This window comes from Macrotis lagotis, chromosome X (assembly GCF_037893015.1).
Source record: "Macrotis lagotis isolate mMagLag1 chromosome X, bilby.v1.9.chrom.fasta, whole genome shotgun sequence".
Lineage (NCBI taxonomy): Eukaryota > Metazoa > Chordata > Mammalia > Peramelemorphia > Peramelidae > Macrotis > Macrotis lagotis.
In genome coordinates this window covers 125,510,925-125,524,117 of record NC_133666.1, presented here as the reverse complement: position 1 = coordinate 125,524,117, position 13,193 = coordinate 125,510,925, and the positions used below count along the sequence as shown (strand labels likewise).

Here is a 13,193-nt window from a genome sequence, read left to right as displayed (position 1 = left end):
TGTAACCAAAGACAATAAGGGCCACAGATTAAATTCAAGAGTGAGGACCTTCTCTGGAAGTTTTGTACAGAAAGCACATATGTAATCAGGACCTTTGCTTATAGCAGCTTATTATGCAAACTGTTACAAGTTAATTGGTTAATAAATATAAAATGTTCAAGATAAGCTGGGGTAGGAGGAAAAGTGTGTCCCATGCCACAGAAATATCTCCTTTAATAAAATAATAAAAGACATAAGAAAAAAGGACAAAAGAATGCCAAAGAAACCACATGAAAAATATTAAAATGAGTTGGATTTATTATTAATAAACATCACAAAAAAGGATAATCTAAAAGAGTACCATTCTAAAAGTCAAAGATTAGAATTAAATCACACTTTCTTAAAAATTCAGCATAATCTTTCCAAATAACGTTAATAATTTTCATGATATAGAAATTAATTTACTTCTTTTAAAGATAGTACTGGCAAGACAGAAGGCACATAGTTCCCTATTAAATATATTCTTTTTAAAATGCAATTTAAGAATCTCGAGAAATTTCCCACCAAAAGATATATTTTCTAAGAAAATTCTCATTTTGTATACAGTATTACAATATATAAAATATGAAGAGAGCTGGAATTTTTTCACATTTCCTGAATGTGCCAGGAACAAAACAAATATGTCTCTGCCTACTAAGTCCATTCAATGTAAACAGAGAAAACTAGTATTTTGTACAACAAATAGGTAAGTGTAAGACACACTCTCTGATCAGACTTCTTAAGAAATAATAGCTAAAAAGGTTAATGTAACCCTTATTTGACTGTTACTCCACAGTACCCCAGATTCATTAAGTTTTATTCTGCTGAGTTCATATTATTCAAATAATAATCACAATTCACATTCATATACTCAATAAGAGTTTAAAGGACTTTTCAAAATAAACTTAATTGAGAATGTGCATTTTTCAAGACTTCATTAAAAAATAAAAAAAATTAAAACTATTTACATTGAGGTATCTCATAGACAAAAGGATTGCTAGTGAGGCTGCATTAGTAAAATCTTCATTCAAAGTCTAAAATAGTATCATAAAGAAAAAGGAATTATCAATGGCAGGTCCATGACTTCAGCCACAGATGGCTTAATCAAAAACTACATTCCAAATGAGTGGGCTAAATTTTAAAAAACTTAAATATTTCAATTAAGTGAGATCTGTGTCTTTAATTCTTCATACCAAAGATAAAATGGAGGACATGAGTCCCCTTGGAGGAAAGTGAACTTATTATCCCCATTTTTAGTCACACTCATGGGGCTCTAGGGCTCACCAAAGTAAATGTAGCTGGTTTCACATTTTATTAATTAAAGACAAATTCAACAAACTAAACTAAAGAAAATAGCACTATTCTTATTTTTGCTCACCATCTTTCACTTCAACTCTCAGATACTGATTGGCCACATTAAAATCTGAGAAGCACATCAATCCTCTCATCCTGGTCTCTAAACTTTTCAAAGGTCCACCAGTCTTCTAAAAAACTTGCTGATCTTGGTACAATAATGTTTTACAGCAAACCCAAATGCATACATAGGCATTCTTCCAGACTGAAGAACCAATCAGTTTCTAAAAATAAATTTAGAACAATATTGTGTCAGAGATTCTGGAAGTAATGTATATAGACATGTATATTCTAGGGCCTCTCCCCAACTCTCAGAAAATTCATCTAACCAATTCATGTAATAATTCCATTACTTAGAGCTGTAGGCTGTACTGAGACTATAATATGATAATCTACAGCCAACAGAAGCAGGCTGTTATTTAATAACAAATAAATTTAGTAGGAAATATTTAGAGGAAAACAAGAGAGCCCTTGAAGTAGTTGTTAACAGATAAGAGATGATAATGAGCAGTTTTTCCTTCTGGCACAGTATAAATTCAATATAAAAAAAAAGATACAAAAGTTACAGTGATTTTGTTTCTCATTCTTTCTCAATGGGGAGGAAAGGAGAGGGAGAGATGGCAGATTTTTGTTGATTGAAAAAAGTATTAATTAAAAAAATACAAAATCTCAAACCGCATTTGAATTCCATGATAGAATATGATCTTGTTGGGGAGTCACTACCCAGTTTGAATGATGACTACTCCTGATAGAGAAGGGAGTCCAAGACAGAATCTGGATTACTGCGATGCCCAAGGGAATCAGACAAATTAAGGTGAACATTGCATCATGAAGACCTGTTGATAAACTAGAGAAGGGATAGAAAACAGTATCTATTTCAGTAACAATTTTTCCTTTGGATTCAATGTTTTTTAGCAAATTATAAAATCAAAGATTATTAAAGCTGGGGGAAATCTTAGAGATAATCTGGTCTAATCCCTGCTTTGTACTGATGAGAAAACCAAGTCCTGAGATTTACTTTTCCTAGATTTAATATTGTCAGTTTGTTGCAAAACTGGAAGAAACAAGATTTGACTCCCAACTTTTTATATAAAACTATGCTTGACTCTGCAATAAACATAGATCAACAGTATTTTATTATTGATAATATGTATAACACTTCATATTATGATCGAGAAGTGCTTAAATGCACTCTTCTATTATGTAAGTGCTTTGCTTTCCTATCATTCCTCTTCTTTGTTTATACTTTGCTGCTTATGCTATTTAATTGTTTCTGTTGGGTCCAATTCTTTGTAACCCCATTTGGGGTTTTCTTGGCAAAGGTACAGCAGTGGTTTATCATTTCCTTCTCCAACTCATTTTACAGATGAGGCAAATAGGTTAAGTGACTAACCCAGAGTCCCATAGCTAATAAGTGTCTGAGGTCCTGACTCCAAGGTTAGTATTCTCTTTACTGGGTCACCTGCTTTATCCACTGGGTCACCTAATTGCTTCCCACCCCTGCTTCTTAGAATTCCTGTCTTCCTTCAAGATTCAGCTCTGATGCCACCTTCTGTGAGAATGCTTTCCCACTCCTCCCAACTGCTACCTTTTATCTACTTCATTAAATATTTTGTCTATGTTCATTTTTCATACAATAATATTAAAAGTTTCTTGAAGGTTTTGTTTTTTAGGTTTTATTACTTATTCCGCTTCACACAGTGTACAGCAGACATGAAGCACTTAACAAATGCTTGATTGATTGAATAGAAAAGTTATTTAATTTCCTGTGTGCTCTTCCCACTAAGAAATAAAGTATTTAAATAAAAGAAAACAAAGTCAAAGAAATGAACTTGAAATAGGTCAATTTATTTACTAAGCACTTCTTATATGCTATGCACTCTGCTAGGTTTTAAATATATAAGTATAAAAAATTAAAATGGGCCCACTCACAATGAACTTAAATTCTAAAACAGAAAAGAAAGCCATTATGATCTTTGTTGTCTGTTAATATGATTGGTTCTATTTTGTTAGATCCTAAGGATTCCATAAAAGATCTTTATTCTTCATGTGGTATTTACTGATGATTAAAATTTATATTTTTAAAAAGAGATACGGTACCCATAGTTTTAGTTTAAATAGAAATATATGGGGTGGCTAGGTGGTGCAGTGGATAGAGTAACGGCCCTGGAGTCAGGAGTACCTGAGTTCAAATCCAGCCACTTAACCCCATTTTCCTTGCAAAAACTTAAAAAAAATAGATATATGAGTCACATACAATTTATTTACAAACTGATTGTCTAGTTCATAAGTAACAGGCATCCTTTTGCTGACACTGTATTGTTAATTAGGCTTTCAGGACATATGTGTGTGTGGGGGGGGATAGAAGAAAGTAATCAGTTGATTTTGCTACATCTCAGCAGTTGATAAAAAAGTTTGGTTGGAGAGAACATTTAAGCTAAAATGTTAAACTGATCTTAGGTGCTCTTGATTCTCCATGAGGCTGATGACTTCCCTTTTTATTTTTTAATTTTATTTTTATTGATAGCTTATATTGTCATGTTAATTTTGTTCTGACAACTCCCTCCCAATTCTGCCACCCAATGAGCCATATTTATAACAATTATTCAAAAGATTAAAGCAATTTCAGTAAAACACGACCCATTTATCAACCATATCTAACAATATAGTCAAAATATTCCATATCAATAATCCCCCCCCACCTCTACAACTGTTGTCTGGGGCCAGGTTTAGTCACAGATGTAGAATCTCTCTATTCCTTCCAGAGACCAATAAGAATATGAGATTGTCACTGGGTTGGAAAGAGGGATAAGAATTCTATCAGAACCCTTGCTTGCCCAAGGTGACAGAGCTTAACCTTGAAGTCAATGAAGAACAAAGACAATGTGGCCATAGTAGCTCCCTAGCTGAGGTCCCTTATGTTGAAGGTGATCTTCAGGATGAGCTGCCAAATTTCCCTATTCAGGTTAATAATGTCTGTCCTTCGTTCTCAAAGAAGACTGTGACATCAGGAAGGTAAAGCCATGACAAGCATGTGGACTGGATTTGAGTGAGGGTGTGCTGTGCTAAGTCATCAGCCTCATTTTTTTCTCCACATTCATCTGGGTCCAGTGGCCAGATATGAATCAGGATGACTGGAGATGGCTCTAAATGTGAGGCTATCAAGGTTAAGTGACTTGCCCAGGGTCACACAAGGTAGTTAGCAGCAAGTGTATGAGACCAGATTCAAACTCCTGTTCTCCTGTCTCCAAGGTCAGTGCTCTATCCATTGTACCACCTAGCTGCCATATACCTCTAAGGGTCATAGGCACTGACAGCAAGAAAAGGGAAAGGCCAAGTGCTGATATAATATTCAAGGTTCGATTTTCTCTGATTTGTTTTAGTTTCCCTGCTATTACTCATTCCAACAGAGAATAAGACAAAATGGGAAGAAAATCCTTTCTGGCTCAGATTGAATGGTCACTATTTAAAATCTTTATCTCTTTTTGTGGTATTTTGGATCACCTTTTATGCATCTGTATTAAAACCAAATAGCTGGGACAGCTGGGTGGCACAGTGGATAGAGCACTGACCCTGGAGTCAAGAGGACCTGAGGTCAGGTCTGGCTTCAGACACAGTGATTGCCTGTGTGACCTTGGGCAAGTCACTTAACCCCATTGCCTAAAAAAAAAATTTAAAAAACCCAAATAGCTATTGAATCTATGCTAAGTTTAAAGGATAATGATCAATGTTGGAGACAATGTGGGAAAACTGGAACACTAATGCATTGTTGGTGGAGTTGTGAACTGATTTTCTGGAGAGCAATTTAGAATTGTGTCCAAAGGGCAATAAAAATGTGCATACCTTTTCATCCAGCAATAGGTCAGTATCCTGAAGAGATCATGAAAAAAAGGGTAAGAATCCCACATCTACAAAAATATTCAAAGTAGCTCTTTTTGCATTGGCAAAGAATTAGAAATTGAGGGGATGTCCATCAATTAAGGAATGTCTGAACAAATTGTGGTGTATGTATGTATGTGATGGAACACTATTGTTCCATTAGAAATCATGAGGGATTTCGGAATAGCCTGGAAGACTTATATGAATGGATGTGGAGTGAAATAAGCAGAACCAAAAGAACATTATACATATTAACAACAACATGGGGTGACAATCAACTTTGATGGACTTGTTCATTTCAGTAGCACAATAATCAGAGACAATTTTAAAAGACTTATTAAGATGGAAAATACCATCCATAACCAGAGAAGGAACCATGGAGTTTAAATGAAGACCAAAGCTAATTATCTTCAATTTTTAAAAGCTTTCTTATGTACTGTGTCATTTTGTTCACTCTCCATCCTTTTGTCTCTGATTCTTCTCTCAAGATTAGTTCAATATCAATCCATGTTTAGCATGGCTACAAATGTAAAGCCTACATTGGATTGCTTTCTGTCAGGAGGAAGAGGAAGGGAGAAAAACTGTAAAATTCAAAACCTTGCCAAAAAATGGGTAAAAACTATCATTATATGTAGTAGAAAAAAGCAAATAAAATATTTATTTAAAAAAATAATCTATGCTGTCTACTACTTTGAATACATGTGGGTAGATTTAAAAAGCAGGGGCAATCTAGAAGGAGGGAGATTTAAATTATTGAAGGTTTGTAAAACCACTCTGAGTTGGCTAGCACAAACAGGCTGAGGAGTCTGAGCCACACATTTAGTTTAACAGAGAGAGATAACAATCCCCAGGAGTCATTTTTAATAAACACAAAGTGCAGTAGCCCCTTGGGTCCAATTCTAATAATGATCCACGTAAGCATGCTCTGTTTAGGTAAGCTTTCATAGTCTTTCATTTTCATCTGGGTTCACCATACTTGTATTGTACTCAATGTGGATAGCTAAGTGGTTTTAGCCCTTCTGCAGGCTGGAACTACTAAACTCAATCCATAAAGCCTTAGCCTCTCCAGAAGCACATTATTGATACACCACACACCCAGTTGAGAATTCCCTTTTTAAAGAATTCTTTTCTTAATTAAAAAAATGAAAGTTATCTAATTGGCCAGGAGATGAAAATGCTAAGGATATGAAAATTATAAAAATAAATATTGGGCTTATTAAAAAAGTTGGAGTCATATTTCTGGGTAATTTAATCATTTTATTAATAAAGGATGATCATTTGGGTGTTCCTTTTAGAACAAAGACAATCAAGGTAGTGGGTCTGTAGTTTATATATCCTTCAAAAAGGGATCCCAACCAACTCTGATTGGATAACACAATGGGAAGTGGGCTATATATTAAAATGAGGGGCTAAGAGTGACATTATGTCACCAGAGAAACAACCTCTAAAGTCAGACCATTTCCAGCTTCGGGCTATTTACAAAAGGGATCTACCCAAGCTTGGATAGAATATAATAAGCTTTCTCTCCTTTAAGGTTGGGTGGGGTCTAACCATGACTGAGAGATAATAAAATTTCATCAATAAATAAATAGACTTTGAATAATGTCCTTCAAGAGACTGATCTTTTTATTTTTTAAAACCAGGACTTTAGAAAAAAAGAGGGAAATCTGGATCTTTCAAATTTATTGGCTTATTAATAATCATTTCTCTCAATATGAGAGAACATAGGAGATAAAGACAGAATAAAGTACTTTTATATAGAATTGTTGAAAATGAAAAAAAGTGAAAACTTTACTTATTAAGAATAAATAATAAATTGGCATCTACTGAACATTTCAAAGGTTCTCCATAAGTTTACTGAGACAACAAATATAATCTATAGAATAAAGAACCAGTCATTCAGTCAGTTGTGTTAGAACACATTTCTACATTGGTGTAAAGGCAAAATGTAGTATACTTTTTAGGTTAAGAGGAGATAATTCATATAATGAGATTTTTATACTGTTTCTGGAGAGTACTTTGACTGTATCTTGACCCAAGTTCCATAATTAGGAATGTATTCTAAAGATATAGCCACTTCCAGAAATCCTTGCAATTTCTTCCTTCTTCTGAAACTAGTTAGGATGATCCAGGCCGAAATACATGTATAGTCCTTAAAGGGACTTTGGATATCATTGGTCACTGACTATTATTGTTTTTCAATCTGTCATTCTAACACAAAGACCTTGTTACAATCAGAAAACTTACCATTTCTCAGTCCTTTCTAAACCATTTCTCGGTTTATGATAGTTCCCTAGCTGCTATCACCTTTTTGGTCCTACTAGGCCAATTGATTCCTGAGGTGATGAGGGACAGCCAGACAAAGGGAAAAGGAGAAAGAGGCAGACACATTCTCACACAGAATCAGAGAAATGAGTGTCAGTTTGATCTAGTGTCTGACCTAGAATGGCACTGCCACTCCAATTCTGATCTTTCAACTTAGAATCATAGAACCATCCTATAGTACACCATCTGATCATAGGAAGGGATGGATTCATTGCCTTCATAATAGTTAACTGAACAGGGAAATATTAGTGTCTGAAGGCAGTCAGTCATAAATATCAAGTGTAAGGAGCACAAGCTCTCTACAGCCTCTTACTATGGTTGCTCATCAGCATGAGTCTACTTTTATCCTTACCTGTTCCCTTAAGTTAAGAGTAGAAGGATGCACTAAATATAGGGGCATCTATAAAAGCCAATATACCAAAGGGCTAATGGAAGCCAAAGTTCCACATCATTAAAATGATGTTTCAAGACTGAATGAAAAGAAATCTTTTAAAGGAAAATTATAAATACACAATTATCCATTGTGAATCACCCAATAATTACAATATATGTTTAAGGAAAAAATGATTTATGGTTTCTGTTTGAGGCATGCATTATCTATTTAGTTAGTAGCAAGGAGCCCATTATTTATTTTTTTATTTTTTTTAGATTTTTGCAAGGCAAACGGGGTTAAGTGGCTTGCCCAAGGCCACACAGCTAGGTAATTATTAAGTGTCTGAGACCAGATTTGAACCCAGGTACTCCTGACTCCAGGGCTGGTGCTTTATCCACTACGCCACCTAGCAGCCCAAGGAGCCCATTATTTGTTGTCATTCTCTGAATATTAGGTTCCAGCTACAGTAATATCCAGAAATTGGACTCCAGCTGCCAATGGTTCCTCTCAGTGAGCTTTTTAATCTCTAAGAATAGGTTTGTCTTTTTCCTCTTTTTTTTTTTCCCTTGGTAACAGAGCACCTGTGACAATTTGCAGAAGAATAGGCCTCACTGAGCACAAGGACAGCAAAGCAAAAGGAGAATGAGTCATTAGATCTAAATTCAAGAGCAGGAAAAGGGTGAGTACTCCAATGAATAGGGCAATCTGATAGCTACCATTTTGTCATATATGATCCAGTCTTCTCAGGCTTGGGTTATTATTACTGAAGTTGCCAATCAATTCAACTTCAGTCTCCCCAGAGAACAGGTATTTTCCTACAATTTTAATGAATGACAATGTAGTCAATAAGGGTTTCCTTTCTTTTCAGGGGTCTCCTTTATTTTTATTTCACCTTCTATTTGGAGGATAGGTCTTCATGGTTTTAAAAGTTATTTTTTTCTCTTTCTACTTTACTTCTGTTGATATGGAAATGATTGCATTGATCCATTTTTCTTTTTAGTTTTCAGAATGACTACTTCTTGATTTCACTGTAATACTCTAAATCTCCCTCCAAATCATATCTGTCTAATCCTTGAGTATAAATGCAATCTCTAATCCTGCTTAACCATACAATTTCACAATATCTCCCTAATCATCATAGTATTTTCCCCTCATTTTTCCATGATGCTCTATTTTTTTATTAAATTTTCCTTTATGCAGCAATATTCCAAGTCACTACGATCCAGATGTCTCTCATCTCGCTTCTGTTCCATTAGTTATAGCAGTTATAGATGTAGCAGTTATAGATTTAGATTATAACAGTTATAGATTTAGATTTAGTACTATAAAAACAGTATGAAAATATCATTACATGAATTATTTTCTCTTAAACTAAATAGTATTCTATATTTATAAACATTATAAACACTGATTAAATCTCAGTTCTTACCAAAACCCTCATAACTCTCCTACTTTATCATTTTGTGGAATGTTTAAAAACTGCCTATGCCTTTCTCAAGGTCAACCAAAACTTCACTTTTTTTCAGAATTATTCACCATACTCACTTCTCTAAGTTCTCAGCAACAACAACCACTACTTATAGCCTAGGAATATTGGTGATTTTCAATACAGAAACAGGTATCCTTGTCAAAGAAGTTATGCTGATGTCTTCTTCCATCAATGAGTTCCATTCAGGGTCTCCATTTTGGAAACAGAGTTCAGTATGACTGTTTTAATACTAGCCCAGATGTACTTCTACTCTAGGAACTTTGGCACTTCTTCCCTTCTACCCATTAATTTTCTTGAGGGCTGACTTACTTTTTATTTTAAATTTATATCCTCAATATTTAGCTTTAATAAATTCTTGTTACCCAGCAATATTGTAAAGAAGTCTTTGAAAGACTTAGCTACTCTAAGCAAGTCAATAATCCAAGACAATTACAAAAGACTTATGATGAAAAGTGCTATTTATCTTCAGAGAGAACTGATTAATTCTGAATGAAGACTGAAGAATACTTTTTTATTTTCTTTATTTTTCTTTTAATTTTCTCCATTTTTCTATTATTTTTGTCAGTGTTTTCTTATGCTAACATGAAAATATGCATGACTTCCTATTATAATTGATATAAAATTGCTTACCTTTATGATGAGAGACAAGAAGAAGAGAGAGTATTGGGAATTCAAATTTTTTTTTTTGTTTTAGTTTTGTAAGGCAAATGGGGTTAAGTGGCTTGCCCAAGGCCACACAGCTAGGGAATTATTAAGTGTCTGAGGCCAGATTTGAACTCAGGTACTCCTGACTCCAGGGCCAGTGCTTTATCCACTGTGCCACCTAGCTGCCCTGGAACTCAAAATTTTTAAAATGAATGTTAAAAAATTTAGATGTAATTGGGAATATTTAATGAAATAAATAAAAATACATTAAAAAATAAAAACTGGGGTGGCTAGGTGGTGTAATGGATAAAGCACCTGCCCTGGGGTCAGGAGTACCTGGGTTCAAGCCTCAGACACTTAATAATTACCTAGCTGTGTGTCCTTGGGCAAGTCACTTAACCCCATTTGCCTTGCAAAAACCTAACAAAACAAAACAAAACAAAACTACTGATCAAAGATAATTTGAAAAGACTTGTGATAGAAAATGCCATCTTATATCCTGAGAAAAATCTGCAATCTGAATGCAGCTCAAACATTCTCACTTTTTAAAACTTGTTTTTTTTTCTCATGGTTTTTTCTCTTTAGTTGTGCTTCTTTTCTCACAATATGGTCAATATGGAACTATATTAAACATGATTGTACATGTATAACATATAAGATGACTAGGGCGGCTAGGTGGCACAGTGGATAAACAATATGGTCAATATGGAACTATATTAAACATGATTGTACATGTATAACATATAAGATGACTAGGGCGGCTAGGTGGCACAGTGGATAAAGCACTGGCCCTGGAGTCAGGAGTACCTGGGTTCAAATCTGACCTCAGACACTTAATAATTACCTAGCTGTGTGGCCTTGGGCAAACCACTTAACCCCATTTGCCTTGCAAAAACCTAAAAATAAATAAATAAATAAATAAATAAGATGACTCACTGTTATGGATAGTGGAAAGTGTAGAAGGAAGGTAGAAAAATGTGGAACTCTAAATCTAAAAAAAAGATGAATGTCAAAAATTTTGCACATGATTGGAAAAAATAAATAAAATAACATTTAAAAAATAAATAAATACTACCAACCAACCTAATATAGTTAGAATACACTGTTAGAAAGGTTTCTATGAGAGTTGGCTTTGTTCATATTTTTTTTTTGTAACAAGAAAGGATTCAATGAGGGTGAGATGGAAGAAGTGGAAATGACTGTAAACACAAAAGATAATAATAAGATTTAAAATGAATGAATAAAAAAATATGAGCTACCACCAGTATCACTACAATGAATCCCCATGTGGTTACTGTTGCTATTCAGTTGTTTCAGTTGTATTTGACTTTTCCTGACCCCTCTGGGGTTTTCTTGGCAAAAATACTGGAGTAGTTTGTTATTTCCCTCTCCAGCTCAATTGGATTAAGTAACTTGTTCAAAGTCACACAATCAGTGTGTCTAAAGCCAGATTTGAACTCTGGAAGATAAATCATCTGACTCTGGAGCCTACACTTTATACATTGCACTGTTTAGTTGCTTCTCCATATGGATTTGTATCAAATTTTCACCAAATAGGAATTAAACTATATTTTTTTACAAGGGGCACAGATATAATATCATTTGAAAAGGAAAATGTATAAAATAATGTATAATAATAATGACTTTTGTTGAATTGATGAAAAGAGACATTGAAGAGGCCCAAGGAATTTCATAAACCAAAAATTTCTTTTGTTTCCCGTTTTTTAAAGAAAAACAATTTTCTTTGCAAAGAATAAGCTAAAAAGCTACTAAGTTCATTAAAAATGAATAAGTGAAAAAAAGCATACTAAATGCATACTATGTGTCAAACACTGTGCTGCTAGAGATACAAAACCAAAAGTCGAAACAGGGTCTTTACCATCCAGAAGCACAACATACATGCAGGAGTTCTGGTCTGTGGGAGTATTCCTGTTTGGAAGGTTAGTGGCATTGTGAATAAACTCATACTAAGTAGTCTAACCATTTCTAGAAGCAGTGAAAGTCTGCCTTTCATCATGCTTCCAGTACTGAAAAGGGGAGTAAGGAAAGAAGAGAGGGGAGGGAAGAAGAAAGACTCAACACAGTTGGAACACATTATTTATATCCTTAGAGAAGGGATAAAAAGAATTCAGCTAGGAGTAAGAACTGGGATCACTGAGCAGGATAAGGTAAAAAGAGTCCTACAAATTCTCTCTCTGACCTTTTGTTCTCCAATTAGGTCTCCCTATAAGTTAGATGAAAAATATGTTGACTACTACCAAGACAGATAAAATTTGCTTTCATCTATTGACCTGCTTTAACTCATCCCAACAGAGAATAAGGCAAAACTAGGGAGAAAGTCCTTTCTGGCTTAGACTGAGCAGTCAAAATATAAAACTATTCTCTCTATAAGATGATATATTTTGATAATTGCACTTCAATATACTTTTTTTCTTGTAATCCTATGTATTTTATTTTATTATACATTTTAGATTATTCTGAGAAGGGGGCTCACCAATCTGGTTTGGTTTTTTTTTTTTAGATTTTTTTTTTCAAGGCAATGGGGTTAAGTGGCTTTCCCAAGGCCACACAGCTAGGTAACCAATCTGGTTTTACCCGATTGCCAAATGGATCTAGGACAGAAAAAAAGTACAATCAAAGGCAATACTCAATGTCTCTGAGAGAACACAGACAATTCTCCAAAGGTGAGACCTTAAGGAGTAGAGAGTGAGCTAGAAATTAGCCTTGATGATCTCTAGGTTAAGAAGTTGGAAGCTGCTCCTTTACCAATATAGTGGTGTGGTGTGATGTGGTAGAGGAACACTGAACAAGCCATTTGGGAGGCAGAGTATTGGTCCTCGGGGCAGTTTGGGTGGCACTGGAAGAGAATGGAACTTCCAGAGACAGCTGAAGATGTGAGGTCAATAGCAACTAGGAAACAGAGGATACTGATTCACTGAACTGTGAGAAGAAAAGGAGAGGAAGCTTTCCCAGTCACAGTGAAAAGTAAACAACACTGAAAAACATAAACTTTCTAAGAAATTTCCCTTCCCCATCAGTTTATGTGTATGTGGGAAATTTTTGTACAAGGATCAAAGAATGAGCCAATGGCAAGATTTCTCCTAGTTATTT

General features: G+C 34.7%; 1 protein-coding gene and 1 long non-coding RNA gene across 3 annotated transcripts in view; one reads left to right on the top strand and one right to left on the bottom strand.

Moving 5' to 3' along the window:
- LOC141500025 (transmembrane protein 180-like) overlaps nt 1-13,193 on the bottom strand; it is a 66,098-nt gene that overhangs the window by 14,171 nt on the left and 38,734 nt on the right. The window contains exon 7 of one of the 2 annotated variants that reach the window (XM_074202883.1): nt 270-2,218. The exons of the other annotated variant lie outside the window; for it this stretch is intronic. Within the exon in view, the coding sequence (XP_074058984.1) occupies nt 2,041-2,218 (178 nt within the window). The 3' untranslated portion in view covers nt 270-2,040. Of the gene's footprint in view, nt 1-269; nt 2,219-13,193 lie in introns of those variants that run through there. 2 annotated transcript variants of the gene reach the window in all.
- LOC141500028 (uncharacterized) overlaps nt 1-13,193 on the top strand; it is a 54,601-nt gene that overhangs the window by 28,884 nt on the left and 12,524 nt on the right. The window contains exon 3 of the long non-coding RNA XR_012471825.1: nt 8,525-8,627. This is a non-coding gene — a long non-coding RNA (uncharacterized LOC141500028). The remainder of the gene's footprint in view (nt 1-8,524; nt 8,628-13,193) is intronic.